At 39.3% G+C, this 19,961-nt stretch overlaps 2 protein-coding genes across 5 annotated transcripts in view; one reads left to right on the plus strand and one right to left on the minus strand.

The window, feature by feature from the left end:
* The window catches only part of fhod3b (formin homology 2 domain containing 3b), a 78,066-nt gene extending 72,676 nt beyond the window's left edge, over positions 1–5,390 (plus strand). For 2 of the 3 annotated variants that reach the window (XM_029505252.1, XM_029505254.1), the window contains 5 exons: positions 53–245; positions 1,210–1,233; positions 1,810–1,996; positions 2,436–2,597; positions 2,772–5,390. In XM_029505252.1, the coding sequence (XP_029361112.1) occupies positions 53–245; positions 1,210–1,233; positions 1,810–1,996; positions 2,436–2,597; positions 2,772–2,854 (649 nt within the window). In that variant the 3' untranslated portion in view covers positions 2,855–5,390. The remainder of the gene's footprint in view (positions 1–52; positions 246–1,209; positions 1,234–1,809; positions 1,997–2,435; positions 2,598–2,771) is intronic. The other variant, XM_029505253.1, reaches the window with a different exon arrangement.
* A 108-nt stretch (positions 5,391–5,498) lies between these two features.
* On the minus strand, positions 5,499–12,993 carry LOC115045520 (retinoic acid receptor RXR-beta-A-like). 2 transcript variants are annotated; one of them, XM_029505255.1, is made up of 12 exons: positions 12,825–12,993; positions 11,432–11,625; positions 10,998–11,151; positions 10,549–10,728; positions 10,157–10,210; positions 9,136–9,296; positions 8,921–9,050; positions 7,890–8,016; positions 7,731–7,772; positions 7,527–7,618; positions 7,314–7,419; positions 5,499–7,183 (listed from the first exon to the last, which is right to left on the minus strand). In XM_029505255.1, the coding sequence occupies exons 2-12, from the start codon at positions 11,570–11,572 to the stop codon at positions 7,036–7,038; spliced, it is 1,335 nt and encodes a 444-aa protein (XP_029361115.1). In that variant the 5' UTR covers positions 11,573–11,625; positions 12,825–12,993; the 3' UTR covers positions 5,499–7,035. The 2 variants fall into 2 exon arrangements, with proteins under 2 accessions (XP_029361115.1, XP_029361116.1); XM_029505256.1 differs by lacking the exon at positions 10,157–10,210 and having other exon boundaries at positions 12,825–12,990.
* Between the last annotated feature and the right edge of the window lie 6,968 nt (positions 12,994–19,961).

Below are 19,961 nucleotides of genomic sequence, written 5' to 3' on the forward strand. Positions count from 1 at the left end.
GGTATGGTATTTAAGCAGCATGCTGAAACGTTGGTTTTCTGAACATCTGCAGGTTTCATGCCTTTCTGCTGTTCCTGGGCCACCCGATATACGCAGTACGTGAAGTCAGCATTCATCGCTTTAGCAAGATCCTGAGTGAATTTGCCCTGGAGTATCGAACAACGAGAGAGCGTGTGCTGCAACAGAAACAAAAGAGGGCCAACCACCGAGAGAGGAACAAGACCAGGGGAAAAATGATAACAGATGTAAGTGGTCTTCACCACGAGCAACAGTCACATGCACGCTTTCTCCATTTCCTGATCCTCATCTTTGTTTAGTTAGTATTTTCTCAATTTTTTGAAACAATATGAACAATCCCTTGACACTGGCTATATTCCTAATCTAGTTAAAGCACCAAGTGCGATCTTTTGTGACAGAAACGGCATACGTTAGTAATGACATCAGTGTAGTTACTCATTACTCATATGTATAGGTTACTGTAACAATAATAAGTGAGTTGTTTTTAGTGTCTCTCATTCTGTTGCTGTAGCGGGCTAAGAAAGGCCAGTGCAAATACCTCCCTGCATGATTAAAATCCCTTAAACCCAGAGGAGTTAGCTGCTCGGACTCCACAGCGAGACTTGGCGGGGGCCCCTCAGTCTTCAAAGGGACTCTAATTCAATCACTGTTTTAAAATTCATACCCTTGAATGTCCCCGAAGGAGGAATACCAAAACCCACACCTTAACCACACTTGCAAAAAAGTGCTCAGTCAAATATGCTCTCTTGTTCCATTTTAGTTTGTATTTGTCTGAAGTGTTTTTTGTGTTAGAAGGTGTGTAGAAACACACAAGAATAGTTTGACATTTTGTTATTCCCTGTATTCACTCTCTAGAAAATTGATACTGCTGTATGTTCAGACTAAAGCTAGACTCAGAGGCCCGTTGATTTGGGCGCTGGGGCAACAGGTAGACCAGAAGTCCCATAATCCAACTGTGTCGTGCTCACACCTGATGACACCAGATGGGTGTGAACTGCCAGATCTGAACAGGAACTAAGAATGGCATCAATCTCTTTATCTAAGTCCCAGCAAATAAACCATTTCTTTAACATTTATAGAACAATGATTACACATAATATTCAAATTTAACCAGATGAACACGCAGCAATGTACTCTATTTAAAATCTATTTTAATGTTTTTTTCCCCCCTCACTTCCTTCATCTCTGTAGAGCGAGGATGACGATGATAGCGAGGTAGGGGGAGTACCTATGTGTGTGAAGTTTTTGTGGTGACTAACATTCTTACAGGTCATGCTCTTACAGCTTTGAACAATAACCGGTGTATTCACAAGGATTAACAGAGGACGAGTCATTGCTAGAAGTAACAGGTTCAGTGTGTCTGTGAGACGTCGCGTGAATGAGGAAGCTCAGTGATGACAGAGGGGAAAAAAAGAGGCGGTTGCATGAAGCATTGAGCAAATCTCTCGCGGAAGGGCTAGAGATCTTTCAGAACTTTCTGGTTGAAATAATAGACCTCAAGAGGACTCAGAGGCCGAACTCTTGAACCTGGCATGTCTGCGTTTTTGCAAGAAATGGTCATGAATAGGTCATGAATAGGAGGTTTGTCTCACAATATGAATGTGTTCATGGATCTTGTGATGCAGTTCTGGTAGCAGGCTGGAAAGGGCTGATTAACAAGTCTGATGTTTTTAGCTTTTCTTCACAGTTCTTCCTCAATACTAAATGTATCACAGCATGGGGTTGAATTTCACCTCCTCCCGCTGAGAAAACGTCAGCTGTTATAATCGTGTGTCCCTATCCCCTCTGCAGAGTGGTAAATTTAGCAGCGCCCCATCAGATGCACAGGAGAGCCAGCCTCAGGGTATCCAGTATGCTGAAGATGCAGCTGAACATGAGAACATGAAGGCCGTGCTGAAGAGCAGCCTGCACTGTGGAGAGAACGGGACGTCCACGGTGCCAGGACTCCGTGCACGAACCAGAGCTGGCAGCACCAGAGGTCAGTCTCAGAACCAAGTTATGCCGTTACAACCACAACACTATCAACCATTCCGTACACTGAGACATGGACCCGCGTCTTTAGTCACACTATGGCAACGTCCCCAAGGTTGTCCACTAAATGTCTCAGTAATTCTGCAATGGATTTCTTTGAAATTTAGTTCTTATAATCATGATTCCTGATTTCCTGACAAGCATCAGAAGAGGTTTGAGTGAAATGTATCGACAACCACTGCATAGAAATTCCCTCTCCCCCTGGATGAATTGTACAGCTTTTCCTCTAGTGCCATCTTTGGAACTTTTTTTTTCCAAGATGTTAACCCCTGCTTAATATTAGTCATTATGACTGTCGATGAGAGTGCGTCAGCATGGTGGTATTATCTTAAAAACGCCAGTCGTAACTATAACTTACACTTATCTATTCTGACCTCACCGCTCAGGGCGTGTTCCTCCGTGGTGCTCTGTCAGCGACGACCCAGTGAACTGCACAGACGACACAGCTGATGAGATCATGGAGAGAATCGTCAGGTCAGCCACTCAGGGGCCCAGCCAGCGGACACAACCTCGAGAAAGGAGACGATCTCGAGCCAACCGAAAATCATGTGAGTCCCATCATCTGGACAAGTGGTGTAATTTATTAGCAAGCTCAGTATTATGTGCAAACACTCCAACCATCTGTGGAGCACAGTGAACCACGCTAACCTGTGAAAGGGTGATAAAACATAGCCATTGTAGTTGATTGATATGGTAACACAAAAAGCTCTCTTTTATCACAGTGAGGAGGACACTGAAAAATGGTTTGACGACTGAGGAGGCCAACGCTCTTGGCTTGTCCAGTGGTTCAGAGATGCAAGTATGAGTTGGGCCTGGATCACCAATGGACATTAAGACATCTGGAAGCCCTATCACTGCCCACAACAAACCTGGCAACCCACTGCACTCTGACTCTGCACTAAACCCCTCCCCCCCCGTTTGCTTCGATGGGTTGAGCTCATCTTTCTGCGTTGGGTTTACATAGGCTTGACACAAGCATTTGCTGAAGAGAGTGGATAAAAGGCTGAATGCGATTTTGCCATTTTATTCATGAACTGCAGGAACAGAGCGCCACATTCAAACCACTACGCTTTACCGTTGCTGGACGAAGATCAACGATCTGCACTCACAAGGCTTAACCACCATCCTCCCTCGAACATGACACCGCCCACAAATACCTGCACAAAATAATATTTTTTAAGTCCAAGGGTATGGGAAGAGTCAGCAGTGCATATGCTTCAATCTCAGCAGCCTTGACTGAATCCAGAGGGCTAGAAGTGAGGTACAGACGCTAAACGCTCCACTAACTCTGCTTGCTTGGGTTTAGTGTCAGCCCTGCAGCTTTAGTGACAATTTGAAGTGAAAGAAAATGCATCTATTGAGTAGATGGCTCTGTGCAGAGTGCTATTCTGTCATATACTACTGTGGTAGTTTTGTGTTTCTATTCGTTTTGCTCAAGAAGGTGCTCAAATAAGGAACAATTGCACTGGATGTAAAAGTTGGGTATCAATGGAATGTGAACTCATTGACACTGATGAACCTCTGACATTGAATCTGAAATTATACTCAAACGTTTTACCAGCAATTTTAAAAGTTAGCACAGTTTTTGATGTTTAATCCAAGTGGACAGATTCTAAGCAGGCAAGCATTAGTTTACTGGGTAAAAACAAATTAATCAGTTACAGTGCAAATATTTTTAAAGATCATAAAGAAAGTTACTGTGGTTAAGACTGGTGATACTACTAGTTTCCTCATCACACAAATCTTTTTTAGCTCTAACAAATGTAGACAAGTTTCATCATGTCACCTATTTTCATGGTTGGACTGGCGAGTTGGGGACAGCTTGAAGGCAGGCAGACAAAGCTGAGCGATCTTTATCGGAGTTATGTAGTTTTATTTTGTAGAAACTATGAGCTGCACATTTCAGAGTGCCTTTCAGAGACAGTTATTTATTACGACATTTTCAGGGACATATAAAAATCGAGAAAATATTTCAGCAAATGTGTGCAGTCTGTTAGTGGTGAGAGAATCTTTTTGCAATCACTCATGAGCTGTGATTCATAATCACCCTAGTGCTTTTACACGTGTATTAGCTCAACTTTGTTTTTTTTTTTGTTTGTTTGTTTAATCCTGCCACGTTATATCTTGGATCAAATAGTTTGTTGGAAAGCTTTAAAATATTTTACAATTTAGAGATGTGGTTATGCACATTAGCTGTATCCTGTTGCCTTACTGTAGAATATGGGCTTGCATTGTTTCACTCTAGTCAAGATCTAGGCAAAATGTAACAGTGAAAAGTATGTCGGGCCAAATGGGTAGTTCAACTGGCATCACTGGAGATCTCGCTATGTCACTTACAGGACACAAAGAGTATTCCTTCATTATTTAACTATGAATGTGAACATCAGGGGTTACATGATTAACAATATGGATAAGAAAATATCCACAATTTAACTATTTTAAACATGCAAATCTGCATTGAAGTGAATGAGAAGGAACCAGCAGTTTAATCTTTTATGTGGGTTTGCTTTTCAACTATTGATGAGCTCATTGGATACCTTTGATTCATTCAGAACAACCTTGGCCACTTCAACATGCATAATTTCAGTAGACACCTAGGCTTGTAAGTTGCAAAGTATATATCTATCCACGCAAATATTTCACTGTGATGGAAACATAGCCATTAAGAAAAACAAGAATCTAGAGCAAGATCATGCTAGAGCTACATAACACCGCACCAGCAATGTTTTTTTTTTGTTTTAGAATTTACTATTCAGCACCTTAGACTCAATGTGTAGCATGCAACGTAGAATTGAAGTTACAAGGGAAGAGCTCATCATTTCCCAGATTGTACTGACTTTTGTCAAAAACAAGACGATAGATGTGTAAAGTAATTTAGGGAATGCTGTAAAATGATGTACATGTCATGACAATGTCTTTGGTTTTTTTTTTTTGCTCCATGTGTAGAATAGTGTATTATAGACTAAAAGCAGTATTATTCTAAATATAATTTAAACAAACCAAGCCATGCATGGTTTAAAAAGGTGTCACTTCTGCTTGATACAAAGGGAGGTTCACTTTGGTTCTCAGAGCTGTAGGGTTTGTGTGTTCGGAAACCTTTTTACTTCATGGGCTGATTTACCAGCTACTCCTGTGGAATCCCTTAGAAGCCTTTGATTTCATTGCACTCAATATTTTCTTCTTTTCATTTAGCATTAGCCCATCACACACATTGCTGCCTGTGCCATAACATCACTGTGGGACTTGGACACAAGCGCTATCCAACCAAGGCTTCTACTGCGTCTATGTGCCCACAGCAAAACCTATATAACTACAATAAAAATAAAAATTAAAACATCCTCTGACTGTTTCTCTTGAAGTTGTTGTTTTGGCTTGGAATTTGGGTTTCCTCCATGGAACCTTTTTTTAAAAACTTTATGTGAAACACTTTGAGATAACCCCCCCACCCAAAAAAAAAAACAACTTAAGCCTTTATTTTTAGTCCACACAACCCATGCCTCAAGTCACTTTATGTTCAAGAGCATACAGAGGTCGATGACAAGCTCATCATTTCAGCTCATCTGGTTTCACACATGGCCATCATAGAGACCTCATCTGGTCTTGAATAAAATTCCTATGTCCACAGATGTTATGGAGCTAAGTGTGATTATGGTTTGCTTTTAATAAATTGCAAAGCCATTACAATGAACAAGACAGCTACCTAAAAGGGAAGGGAGGGGGGTATATAAAATAGAATTGAGCATAAAAAAAAAGAAAGAAAAAAAAAGTGGGGAAATAAAATTAGCTGAAGAGTCTCAGCAAATCCAGTGCAACCCAAGACACGTTCTGCTTTATCCTGAAAACTAAAAACAAGGGCACATCATAAGAATTAAATAATTTGTATCTCCTGATCATAATTCAAATTGATCAATATACATTTTCCCTGAACAATTACTTTTGCACAGTACCTTAGCATTGTATAGATAAATTACAAAATGGCGTATTCCCTTTCCATCTGACAATGATTTACTTTGAAAAACCCCTGAATGACTGACAGGCAGAAAGCTCTTTTGCATTTTACATTTTATATTGCTACATTTTCAACAAAGATTAACAAAGGGAATTTCAGTTTTGCATATTTTCTTAGGTTTGTGGTTTGGTGTGCATTTGCACCAAATGTCAAATTATCTCTGAAATAGCACCAAAAAACAAACACCTGACCATTTAGGAGGCCTGGTCTTTTTTAAAAGTATGGTTTAGAAATAGTACATAGCAAGTATGCAGTGCAGTCTAATTGTTAACCACAAAGTGATAAGATTTATAAAATGGCAAAGAAGTAAACAACACTACCTGTATATTATTGGATACAAAGCTGATCCTCAATCAACACGGACAAGTCTGAATTGACAGTTTCAACCACTGACTTATCCTTTATCCCTGGGTCAATGTTGGGATTTTATGTTCTGCGATGGATACAAGTAAATTCAGAGCTGCTGTTGGACAGAATTACCTGTGGCTGTATGGTACGATAATACATCTTTAGATCTGGCCTCAATTAGAAATCATAAAAAGAAGACAACATCCTTAATGCATACTCATGATTCCAGTTGTCTTCCGGCTAAAAAAAACTTGGGTTTGGGATCAGCTCAGCTGGAGAAACCACTGAAGCTTAATGTTTGAGGTGTCTAAAAAGCTTGTATAAAAATGTGTACCCAAATTATATCTATTCCTGTGAGGGAAATATTTCGATGTTTCCATTTTTAAAAATACTTTTTTAAAATCATAGTTACTCATGAAGATATTTTGACATATAGCACCAGCTTGTGGATCATGCCAAGCCTTGGGTTTGGTCTAAAGAGCAAATCTGTGCTGCACTAAAAAAAGTGTAACCCAGACAGCAGTGAGACAAATTGACAAATCTTCAAAGAACTTAAAGTGCCACTCCAGTCCCACTCCAGCTTCCCAGACTTCAGCTATCTGAATCTAACCACAGTAAGCATTTCCTATCTAAGACAACTGATGGGGAGCTTCAAGCATTTCCATGAGGAAAGTGTCAATAGGTGTGTCACCAATCAGCTTGAAGAAGAACAGATGCTCCAAGCACTTCAAGCCAATGGACCGCAGTGCTGGCAGTCGAAGAAGGAGCTTAGCAAACCTGCAGGGAGTAAAGGTATCACTTAGTTCGAGGGGGTAAACGTGTATAAGCACTCTAACCTTTTTTTTTTTTTTTTTTATAGAGTAAAATGTTAAACAATTCCAGATTTGTCACAGATTAAGCTATTTACCTTCCCTGCTGCTCTGGGTATCTCTGTTTGCAGTAGGCTTCCAATGATGCATAGACCTTTTCTCTCAGTAACTCAACCTCCCCGGTGTTTGAAAGCCCTTTGGCATCTGTAGAATACAAACAAAATTTTAATTTGTGACAAGAGACAATGAAATGCATAAAGTTTGAAATCTTATAAATATGTGCAGTAGCATTGTCTTGCACTGTGAAGCACCTGGGTTGAAGAGGACAATAGCTCGGAGGCAGCCAAGCTCTGTCTTGTCCATTTGCATATCTCTCATTTTATTGACAAGCTCAGTAAGAACCCTGATTAAAGACAATAAGGAATGTTTCAGAGGGTGAAACACAAAAAGCATAACAACAAAATGACACTTCACTGATTTAAAGACATTTTTATTATGTTATCAAAATATAGTACCTGTCAAATATGGCGCCAACCTCTGCACTCTGCACACTCTCCCTGTTAAACGATAAATTATCGTTCATAAATTATGCATATGTAAAACATTATACAAAGACATGGCAATTAGTCGCAATTTAATTAAGTATACTGGAAATCATTTGTCCATTGATGTACCTGTCAAAAATGGCTCCAACTCCGGCACTATGTGCACCATCACGCTGCAGCTCAGAGGCCAAGATAACTCCATCCTTCAAAGCAATGGAGCGATGGGAGAAGGAGGCAATGAGGAGCTCATTCCACCCTGACAAATGAAATGCAATAAAATGATGAAGTCATGAAAGCATCTCAACTCAAGCATTTCAGTGTTTCATGAAATTACCCTTACAATGAAATCCTGCTTTAAAAGGAAAATTCTTTTCTTCCTCAGATGGAAACTTCTTGTACAACTGAGCAGCCTGACATGTCAAGCTTCACCCACACTGTACTTCATACCAGCTCCGTTTTAGATTATTTTCTATGTTGGTCTGACCCAGTACATAAGTGCAACACTAAACTATACTGCCAGTTGTGATATTACCAAAATGCATTTTAACAGGGACCTTGCAACTGTGATTACAACAATGTCTTCTAGCTCTCAAAACTGGTCAGAAAGTCCTCTCAGCAGAACCAATTAGTTTTTTGTTTCTTTTTAAATTAAAGTGATCTCTGTTCAGACTGTTCAGGCTCTTTATCAGAAACAGTCTGCATCTTAAAAGTGAACTGTCTAATGAAAATGCGTATAAGCACGCAGCCACTGGGTAAACAGTTTAGTGTCTATTCTCAGTTGTACTATGCTGACTAGCTGAAGAAAATACTGAGTGAGGAACACTAAAGACTGGTGTTAAAATGAAGCACTACACAACCGTTGCTTGTCCTTGTCCTGACAACAAGGTCAGTAACATCATCACTCATGTTCCCTTGCCCTCTAGCAGTTGAAACTGCTAAGACCCAATGACAGTACAACATTAAGTGACTACAATATTATTTCCAATGGTCTCTATTTAGTCTCTGGATCAAACACAAAAACTCTGGATTAACCTGCAAGGAGGCAGATCTAGTTCTTGAAATATGCCTAAATTGCAATTTTGCTAATTATTCAAAACCAAAAACTGATATTTAAATTCCCAGATTTTGGATCATTCAAGACTGCAGGTTCTTAGTCACACCTGCACGCAGAAGGATGACCTGGTCATCAAGAGGGAGTTCGGAGAAATGAGGGATTCTCTTTGCCCACTCCACCAAGGCAAACAGCTGTTTGTCTGCAGTGTGACAGATGTTGGTAACTGCATCATGTGGCTGGAAACAAACAATTCAACACAATTAATAATCACACATCATGTATTTGTGATTAACAAATGATTGTTTTGTTCTTAACACTCACAGAGTTGCCTGCGGAGCCTCCATCAGAATGAAGCTCAGTTTTCAGCTCCACTGCAGTCTCTGCTTCCAAGATCTTCTCCACAGGCATCTCCTCATTCACTCCAACGGTGAACTCCAGCTCACCTTCACGCTCTCGGTTCCTCTGGCGCTCCTCCTGGACCGCTGCATTAGACAAAAAAGTGGTGGCAGGAGAAACGGGATGAGATAATGGCTTCCATTGAAGAATGACGAGATGAGAGAATTGAGAAAAACCTGTTGCAAATGCAGTGACGTCTCCACAGAAATGTCATGATGTTGGGAAGAGAAAATTTTAAAATCTCCCAAAAAAACCGAAGGGAAAAAAAAGTCTATTCTTTTGACTTTGACTTCCATTTTTAGTTTAGATTCCTGAATGTTGCATTTTAATTCATCTTTCAGGTTCTAAATTTAAATATCATGTTTTTTTTTCAATGCATTGCTGTGCAGACATTTTGGATTGCCTTTTTTTGTGTTAATAATGTATTATACATAACTATCCATCACCACAAAGGTCTAATTAACTGATTTCCATGATCAACAAAAGTACATTAACTGGAAGATCAGAATTACATGCATAACTTGGCTATGAATGCACCCTCTACTTAGCTCACTTGCGTTATCTTAATATTTCAAACCAATATTTATTAGATTGTTAAAGGCAAAATAACAATGCAACAAAAAAAGTTATACATTTTCAACTCCTACTGTAATGGCAGCATCAGTCCATAGTGGTGTTGTATTAAACACAAAACACCTTGAGGACAGCTAAGAGGCTTAAAGACTAGGCTCTGTGTGATGGAGAAATCTCGCCTGTATTTTCTACAGCAAACCAAAAACAGACTGCTCTCAGGCTGATCCACCCATCCCACCAGCAGAGCAGACAGTAAGTCTATGAGATGTTTACATTTTCACCAAAAGTGATTTTTTTTTTCATGCCGAACACATTTCAACTAATTTACTACATAACATTAAAAAACAGTATCTTTAACATTTTAATTCCATACTCAGCCATCCCTCATCTTTTCCATCTTCTTTTATCCACTTTATATGTTTGATCACTATTGAAAGATGGAGAAAGGGTAGAATAGGAGAAAATGAAAGGAAGAGATAGAGAGGGGTTAGTTATATTAACCAGCCCCAATAAACCCTACTCTACCCTTTCAGCATATCCAATCAGGCAGCCACCCTTCCTCATAGCAGAAAATTGAACTAATTTCGGCTTTCTTTTGGCATAATTATATGTTCTAAGAGATCAAATCGACTTTGCAAGGCAAATCATTTGAAAGCTCTTTCATTTATGTGTCTTTAGTGTATACACAAATAAGATGTGCCAAAAACCTTGCAGCCAAACAGGTTCTTAGTGTACACCGCAAATAAATCCATGATTCTTGCATACCTTCCCTCTTCATGCCCATGGCGAGGCACTTCTGGTAGCGGCAGTACTGACAGCGATTGCGCTGGCGTTTGTCAACCAGGCACTCCTTGTTATCCCTGCAGGTGTAGCTCAGATCTTTGCGCACAGTTCGTTTGAAGAAACCTTTGCAACCCTCACAGCTGTACACTCCATAGTGTTTGCCTGTAAATACAAAAATGCAAAAAAATATATATGCATCAAAAGTTATATATCAATGAGAAGATTGAACACAACCAATCCAAGTGAAGGCAACTACATGACCATTTGCCTTTTTTCCCCATTAGAAACTAATAATTATTAGTAATTGTACTTATTTTCAACTGCTGATGAAATATTGAACAGTAGATAGGACATTATTTGCAGAAATTTCCACAGAATTCCACAGTCTCCAGGTGATGTTACACTTCTGTTAATCTAGTAAAATCACTCACCAGAGGAGCGATCACCACAGATGACACACAGACGTTTCTGAGACAACATTATTCCAGGGCTGTGAGCTGGCATGGGCCTCAGGCCAAATGGAGGCTTGATATCCTCTGAGCTGCTGATTGAGTGCATCCCTGATATAGGTGCTGTCGAGGAGATCTGTATACACAGTTCAACAGATACAATATTGCAATGTAATGATATTGGTCAGTAGTATACAGAGATAATACAGATTTTAAGTTCATTTCACACTTTCACTAGCTGATTTTTTCCAAATTGATCTGACATTGCAGTGTCCAGAGTGTAACAACATTAACATTGTCTGGAAACAAAGAATACACAAAGCGCTCTTGAGTTTACTGTGTACATTATAAGAAAGTGCAATGCAGTGTACCCTACCCTGTGCTCGGCAGCTAAACCAGATTTGGTTTTCATTTACCTGACTGTTGCTGATGGGTCCAAATCCCAAAGAAGGTGAGACCACTGGGGAGTTAAGTGAAGGACTGATAACCGAGAAAGGAGAACCCAAGATGTTGGTCGGGCTGTTGGAAGCTGAACTGTTGGGTTGCTGTGAGGACATGGCTAGAAAGCAACCCAGTGGAGAAGATGATGTCCTGTCTGAAGAATATTAATCTGAGGGTAACAGAAAAGATTGTCATTATTTTATGGATACAAGGATTTGACTGTAACTACCAGTAATTGCAAGTTGAATTGATAATTACAACTACAATTATAACTTGATAACTTTATAATTGATAACATTTTTTTCACCCAAAGATATATAACATAAGGTGAAGGCTATCAAATAAGAGTATTTGCTACTTGAGTCATCTAAAAAAAGGGTTAAAGAGGAAATATTTGTAAATAAAGACGTATTAATTATGAACATCGACTCTGTAACACTAAGAGGGTGATTTTTCACTCATTCAGAAGCTCCATCGCTACTTGCACATCTATTTGCCTTTGCAGTTGACTCCCAGACGACTTTCAAAATTTTGACCATCTAAAGTAAGCCAGGGGACCAGTTAGACTAAAACCATAAGACAAACTCAATTCGCATTGACACGAAGACAGCGAGTGGACAGACGAAATAACTGAATCAAAATCACGGAGCTAGACTGAAGCCCCAAAGCACCGTCTCCCGACTCCAACAGGTCAAATTACAAGAAAATATACGGAGCTGACAACGTGAAAAACTTTTTTCAAACAGTACATTAAACGTGCTTTTAATACTCGGTGTTTGGACATTTTGAATGGTTCATAATGGCAATGCAATCGTTACACGTTTGCTACAAGCTAACGATACGCAGTAACGTTTGAATTAACGTTACTGCGTATCGTTGCGGTTGAGCCCATGTTTGCCTCAAAGACACGTATTTTGTTAATAAATGATGCCATTTAGCAATGTCGGAAAGGCATACGCTGACTTTTGCAGCTAGGTAGCGCCGTGTATTTGTTTACTGGGTTAGCTAGCGAGCTCGCTACACGTCCGTGAACGTCCGAAAGAAACTGGCTAGGTAATATTAGCTTACATTAGCTGGTTGCTAATCGTCTGACTTCTATTGTGTTCTGTAGCGCGTCGTAAAACTCACATATAAACAAACCCAGTCAGTAAAAACAGCGGCGTGGTTCTTACTAATCCGACGGTGGTCGAAAAGGTTGAACAAATGCGCACGGCAATCGCTATTCTCCAGGTAGCCAAGATTAGCTAGTTAGCAGCAGCTGCGGCTAACATTGCTAACTTTAGCCTTGTGCACGGCTCACGGTTGTAGTCTGCAGAAGCCGTTCTTCACAAAACACCTCAAAGTCGTTTGAAGGTTGGGAGTACTCACCAGACACACCTTCGACGCATCGTTGGAAAGCACTTTACTGTACTTTTTGTAATCAAACCAGCGCCAGACAGCGGGCCGACACTCAGATCCAGATTATTTCAAATTGACGCTGTTGTTGTTTACAGGCCATGGTGGCTCACTGCCAACATCCCTCGAGCCAAAATGTCTCGTGGGACCACCCATAGCAGCATTGTCACATGACACTCCCGCAGCGGAGCCTCAGCTTGGTGTACAGTGAAATCGTGGTTTGGTTCCCATAGACAGGAGAAAAAGTATGATCACACAATTTATATGTTGACGGAAATTTAACATCACGCTGCCCTGAGACTGAGTAAATTATACAGCAAAGCCTGAACAGTCACAAGTAACACCAAACTACCCAAAACACTGCCAAGATAGGGAATCAATGCATTCCAGAGTTAATGATGGAGAAATGCTGATATATATACTCTGGAAAAGTGAGGGTATCACATCCAGACATGTTCACATTTAACTGTCTGGGCCATGATGAGGTACTGTAAAATGAAACTAAACTAATGCTGGCACAATTGATCTAATCTTAACGTTTTTTGGAAGGGGGGGGGGGGGGTTAGGGTTAGAGGCAGAAACACAAAAAGTGCTGCAATGCTTTTGCCTTTGACAGAAGGGACACAAACTGTATTGTGCAACATGTCCCTGCTCCAGCTGTTAAGTAATATTTTCCAGCTTTTAAAATATTTAACACAATGTTCTGTTTTGAAGCTGATGTTCAAGTTCTCTTCTTTTCCTGGGTGGAGACTGAGTTGCACTTCTTGTTCTAATTGGTTGGAACACTTTTTAACCCTCAGATACAGCAGAGAAACTGCAGTGTCTTCTGAGCTGGATTTACATTTTTCTTCTCACCAAAACAGTTTGTAAGAAAAACTCTGCGCTAAGTTGCACCCTCAATATAAAAATTAAGACTTGCTAGTCTTCCTTCTTGCCCAACCATACCACTCAAGCTGTACTTGTATCCTTGTACCTCATAGCAGACATGGTTGTTTCTCTCAACAAACCAGAAAGCTATGCACTGTACAATATTTGAAAGAGACAAAGAAACTGGAAAGACTGCTTTGTGTATTCACTCCTGAGGGGATGTCTCTTAACAAGCCCGGTGGCATTCTTACAACAAACACTGTCCTGCTCAAAGAAGCAATATCAGCATTTGTTTGGACAAACACTTGGTCTTAGATGGCATTGGTTTAACTGTTTTCTATGACAGCTGTGAAGACATCGTGAAGAAAAGGAGTCTGATTGTGTATTAGATTTTCATCCCAGGTTTGTTTACGTTTTTTTTTTTTTTTTTTTTTTTTAATGGGGTTGGATACGAGTACAAAAGGTTACTATTTAATGTAAACAACTAAATGTCTTTGCTATTATTATTGTTATTTGATAACAATTGTGACTAAACACAATACCTGTAATCCTGCAGGATTTTGTTCCATTACGTTGGGATCTTCAGACTTTCACCTTATTGATATTTCAAAGACCTATGAAGAGGCAAAGAGCTATCACAGAGAAATGCACTCTGATTTAGCAACAGTTCACAGCTGAGCAGATATGAATGATTTGATCAGTTTAGTTACAACCACTTCTACTGCCAGAACCTGGATAGAACTGGAGACTGGGGATGTGTGGATACGACCCTGGTCTTGGCCTGATCAAAAACTTGACTTTTTAAAAATGGAAATCCAGAGAACCACAAAGAACCGGGATACATGTGCAACAATGGATCAAAATTGCTAGTGGTTTGAAAATGATTGTGGGATTAAAAGAAGTTTTGTTTGTCATGGTAAGTAAGATGATAACTTTGCAGGAAAAATGACTTCACATAACACAAAGCCTCACTATGTTATGGTGATGTAACATAGGAAACTACTGAACTTGCAGGAAATGGTGAAACAAGTGATTACAATTTTGTTGATGACACCAAATCATGGAAGGGTGCTCAAAATTAGAATGATGAAATGAGGCAGTGTGTAATGTGTCTGTGTCACAAAATGTGTGGATTGACCTCTACAAAGATCCTTGGAAGTAGTCAGATGGGAGCAAATCATCATTCCATCACTGGAAAAAAAAAATAAGACCAGCTACTTGAAAGATCAGCAATATGTTGCAGCTATTTTCAAAGATAAAGGGCAGTGGAATCAATGGAAATGTGGAAGTAAACGCAAATTTATATGTCACGGGGTCAAGCTGACGTTCTTAACTTGCTGTAACATTTTTTGGCCTGTCTACAAAGAGATTTAATAAAAGTTATGAATTTCTGAAAAGTTCTAATTCAATGTTTTGTGATCTTACGAAATAGACAACAAAACTACATCTATCATTACCCTCTCCTCTGTCTATTAATTATTAAATGACTTTTACAACAAGGAAACTCCTGTACAAAGTACATTGGAGACTTTTACAACGACTCAACCCACAAATATTACTTTTCCAAATACTTCATCTCAAGAGATCATGGCAACAACAAATATCCCATCTACCTGACAACCAGACACTGATGTTACAAACAAAGCGGAGACAACTACAGATGAACTGGCAATGAAAAACACCATTGATGTTGTAAGCAGTCACTCAAACACAGCCGGTATTTTTGACTTTACAATGTTGGTACGAGCTTCAGCCCAAAACACAACACAGCTTCCCACAAGTCATCTCAGTGGGTGATTCGTTCTTTTTTCCCTGATCCATGCTTGCGCACCACAGGCTCAGAGTCATTCACAAACTGATCTCTCTGCTGCATATCCTCAGTGTAGGAATGGCTGATTCCTTCATGACTAACAGAATAGGGTCTTTGGGTATGAGTCTCTCGTTCCCTTGTCTCATGGCAGCTGCGAAGGCTCAGTATAGAAATTAGTGATTCGTTCATGACTCATAACTACGGGTCTTCGGGTCTTTTGTTCATTATTCAAGTGGTTGCAACAGTAAATTGACCAATGCTGTCTCTGGGCCATCACTACGGCGTGTGCTACAGCTGTTAATGTAACTTTTGGTTCTGGATAGTCATCAGCTGGCTGTTCACAGCACTGGGCCCCTGGACAAGGATCTGAAGGGAACTATAACTGTGCTACAGGAGCCATCGAGGCCACTGGGAGGCAGCAGTGGGTTGGCTTGCCTGAGAGAGAAAAATTAAATTTCATCTGACTTGTTTGTGCTGGATGAGTGCCAAGGGCCAGTGACACTTCAAATGACAAAAATGAAATTTGGATCATGCTGTGGGAAAAAATAACACATTTGAGCTGATTGTACTTAAGCAGTTGCTGGTTTAATATTCAGGAGGATGATTCTGATAATGGTAAGATTAAGCTAGCAGAGTTTGATGGACTTCAACAGACACATTGTGGGTTATTTTATTGTCTTATGCCATTTTTTTTTTACTTTGTTGAAATACAGCTGCATTCTCTATTGTTGAAATAGATTTTCATTAAAAACAAGAACCTCTTGTGGTGTGTAGGCATGCACATTCACAGTCATGGGCAGCAAGAGTAATGTGAGAATGCTGATTTGCTTTATACCTTTCACTTGGGGGTTACTATTTGCATGTTGACCCCCCGAGTTGGGCCCCCGAGATTGTCTTTTTTAGACCACTAGAGTATGGCCTCGGTCCAGACTGCCTGCTGCCCTCACTGACCTGACCTTCACTAGTAGCCACATGGAAGGCAGAGCTCAAAGACACTCGCCTTCCTGTCTGCACCCTTGAGATAGCCACAGCATCTATAGTCATAGGAAATGGCAATGTTATACTTTCAGTAACAAAAGTACATGTCATGATCTCAAACTGTAGAACCTAACCAAAACTGTGACTACACTGTTATCAACTATGAACTACTTACAAAGTTGAGCTTTTCATTTTTGCTTTTTGTCTACACAGTAAAAACATACTTAAAAAAAAAACAAAAAAAAAAACTGCTGAAGAAACACATTTCGGTGAGTATTTATTGTTGGTTTGTACATATGTCTTGTTTCTTCAGGTGAAAAATGAAGAACAGCACACATTGGAAATATGCTGTAGGCCTTGTAAAACTATTGGAAGATAAATTGTGATACTGGGTCCTTAAAGCACAAAATGAAAACTAAATCATGTCTAAATCCTACCACATAATGTATTCTTCCTCAGAAAGAAATTACAGTATTATTTTACACTTTCAGTAGCATCCAGAAAGTATCCATATGCAAGCATCCTAACTGTGACAGTTTTATGAATACACGATTCTGTATCTCATTGAATAAAAGAATCCAATATAACCACTGAATACTGGAACATATCGTTTGTAATCCAGTGTGGCTTTCTGATAACTGCTTTTGCATCCACAATGAGGATCTTGTCACTTGTCGATTACCACGGACCATTACACATGAGTGTGTCATAGCTCAGTTTCTCCCTGAATGGGCATTGGTCCATGAGCCTCCCATCAGTTCAATGTTAATGTGCCACTGGGTCCAGTCAGTCCTTGGTCCCCCCCCCCCCACCTATTTTTCTCACCCTCATCTCCTCTTGTGTGCTGTCCAGCTGGCTCTGACCTCCGACCCTGTCGCCCTCCCTCCTGACCCCCGGGCGGCATTCCCACGCCACACCCTTTTGTTTACACCTCTCCACGGTAACCCAGTGGTCACTCTATCTGCATTTGTAGAGATTATGGTGATAACCATAATTCACTTTCACTTGGATCAACGTAATGACACGTTATTTGGCCTCATCACCACTGAAGTACGAGATGCAACAAAATGTATATTTATATTAATTTAAAGTGTGCTAACAATTTTCAGTAAATGCAAAATAAACACAGAACAAGAGTTACATTTTGATTGGTCATATAATATTTTTATTCTTCCAATTACACAGTTAAAATTGAGTAAAGTAAAAAGATGAAGGAACTGAATGCCATTTCAGGGTGGAAATAGGCAACAAAACATGAGATATCTATAATAATTATGAAAATTTTTTGAGTATTTAGACATTTCTGAGCATTAGACTTTAAATCAAATGCAAATATTAGTTTTCAACCGATACCTCTCTACCTGCCATGCACACTTCTGTTCTTCTCCTGTCTCCTTTTCTCCTCAGAGTCTGCTCCCCTCTGTAGAACCCTCCCTTCTTATCCTTCTGTCACTTTCACAGTTAATTGTAGAAAAAGAGATTTTCTCTATTGAGGCTGGGTCTCTTAGGTAACCCCATTCCTGCATGAAATGAGATGGATAGAAGGGAAGAGATAGAGAAGGGGACATGGACAGGCAGACAGAAGAAGCAGGGGTTGAGGGTGGATGCAGAGGAGAGTGGACTTGACAATATTTGAAAAAAGTTAGACTTAAACAATAAGAAAATACTTTGTATTCACGTAATCTCCATTTCTCTGGGATTATTATCACTCTGTTACCAATGGCGGACAAAGTAAGTATTAAAATAGTTAACTTTTTCATTTAGAAGCAGAAGTTCATTCATCGATACACTTTATAGTAGATGAGAAGTAAAGGGAAATGGTAGATGAAAAATATGTACATTTTTAAAAAGACATAGTTTAAAATTTTTACTACACAGTTACACCTTGGGCTTTTTTAGTGTGTAGCCTGTTTTGACAGTCCATTATTGCATCATTCTCATCTGAACAAACAGCAACTATTCCAACAAAACCTTTCAAAAATTTTATACATTTGTGATTGACACATTCTTTTAATGGATATATTTTCATTAATATTTTATCAACCCATTTATCCACTACAGGATTTACGTCCAAGGCTAAGATATCCAATTCATGTTCTTCCCAAGATCTACAGGGAGTCTGGAGTTGATTGTCCAAACGCAATTCTTGTATGACTTCTCCAAACTTAGGAGTTGTGGATGGACATCATGCCCCCGACTCCCATTTCCTCCCTTTAACCATTCACTGTTATAATAGAGAGAACAACAGTAAGTAATTAAATACCATGTAGCTGTGTGCCAAGAAGGGACTATGTTTTTCTGATGTGCCAAATTACTTTTTGGAATATATAGGACCATGGCTTATACATTTTAGCTTGATCTACAACTAATTACTAATAGGATTCTTCCAAAAGCCAAGTTCTGTTATTTGATATCATTGATGCATATTATTCAGTCAGAAATGTCTGGGAGAAAGTAAAATGATTCCAACTAAAACAGTTTTCAAATTTCCTCTCAATATTTGACTGCCTCAGAGTGAAGCATGGAGCTGGAATGGACATTTTGGGGGTTTCATTCTCGAAAGTTTGTATTTACATTTTACACCATAACTACTTGTACAAGCAAGCATTATGTTGTTTCATGGTGGTTAAAGCAGTCAGTTGGGCTGTGAGCTGTAAACATATGTGTGATGTATACATATGTTATCTTAATTTTAAAAATCGGTAACTGTCCTATTGGTGTGTTTTTTGTTGAATACCATGATATATCCTGTATCCACCCGGAAGACAGATACAAGTCTGTGAAGCTCTTCACTTCATTGTTCATTTGAAAATAAATAAAGCTTCTGACATTTTCTCTGTGTCATTGCTCTATTTCACTAAATCATCTTTCACTCACCGTACCATCAGTGCACAGATGAAAACACAATTGTTAATGATTGCATTATTAATTACTGCAATAATATAATTATTACACTGCAAGGGACATATGGGTTATTTAAGAAGTATGAAGTATTAAGAAGTATGAGTTGCTATTAATAAAAGAACTTGAAAAAAAAAAACCCAAACAAACAGAATTAACAGGACTGAGGGAATTTGCTGAGTTACTTGAGCTATAAATTGCTGAATCATTTGTTGTAAACAGTGCTTGCTACAGTCCAAACTCAAACTTCGATTTCTTGTAAATCACATGATTTGGGAGAAATCTGGCTGACTTGAAATGGCCAATGAGAGCACAGTTACTCATTATGAAACACTTTTCATGCTGCAAGTCAAGTTTTAATTTATACATTAAAATAATAAAACGTGCTGGAGTACGAGTTGCATCATCTATTATTTTGAACCTATATTGTAACCTCATATATATTTAAGATCGCTCTATTTAGAATATACTTAATTTATGCAGAATTTACACACAATTCCACACATCGGTACACATACAAGTATGCGTGCTGTATGTGACAGGATTATGGGTTT

Source organism: Echeneis naucrates, chromosome 6 (genome assembly GCF_900963305.1).
Source record: "Echeneis naucrates chromosome 6, fEcheNa1.1, whole genome shotgun sequence".
Classification (NCBI taxonomy): Eukaryota; Metazoa; Chordata; class Actinopteri; order Carangiformes; family Echeneidae; genus Echeneis; species Echeneis naucrates.

Bases quoted from the DNA above. Each gene is read 5' to 3' on its own strand.
- LOC115045520 (XM_029505255.1), bottom strand. From the start codon at position 11,572: ATGTCCTCACAGCAACCCAACAGTTCAGCTTCCAACAGCCCGACCAAC. The intron at 9,297-10,156 runs GTATGGAATTAA...TGTCTAATGCAG, and splicing joins AAAAGATGAGGGATGGCTGA to CGGTCCAGGAGGAGCGCCAG. The intron at 7,184-7,313 runs GTAAATAGCTTA...TACTCCCTGCAG, and splicing joins TACCCAGAGCAGCAGGGAAG to GTTTGCTAAGCTCCTTCTTC.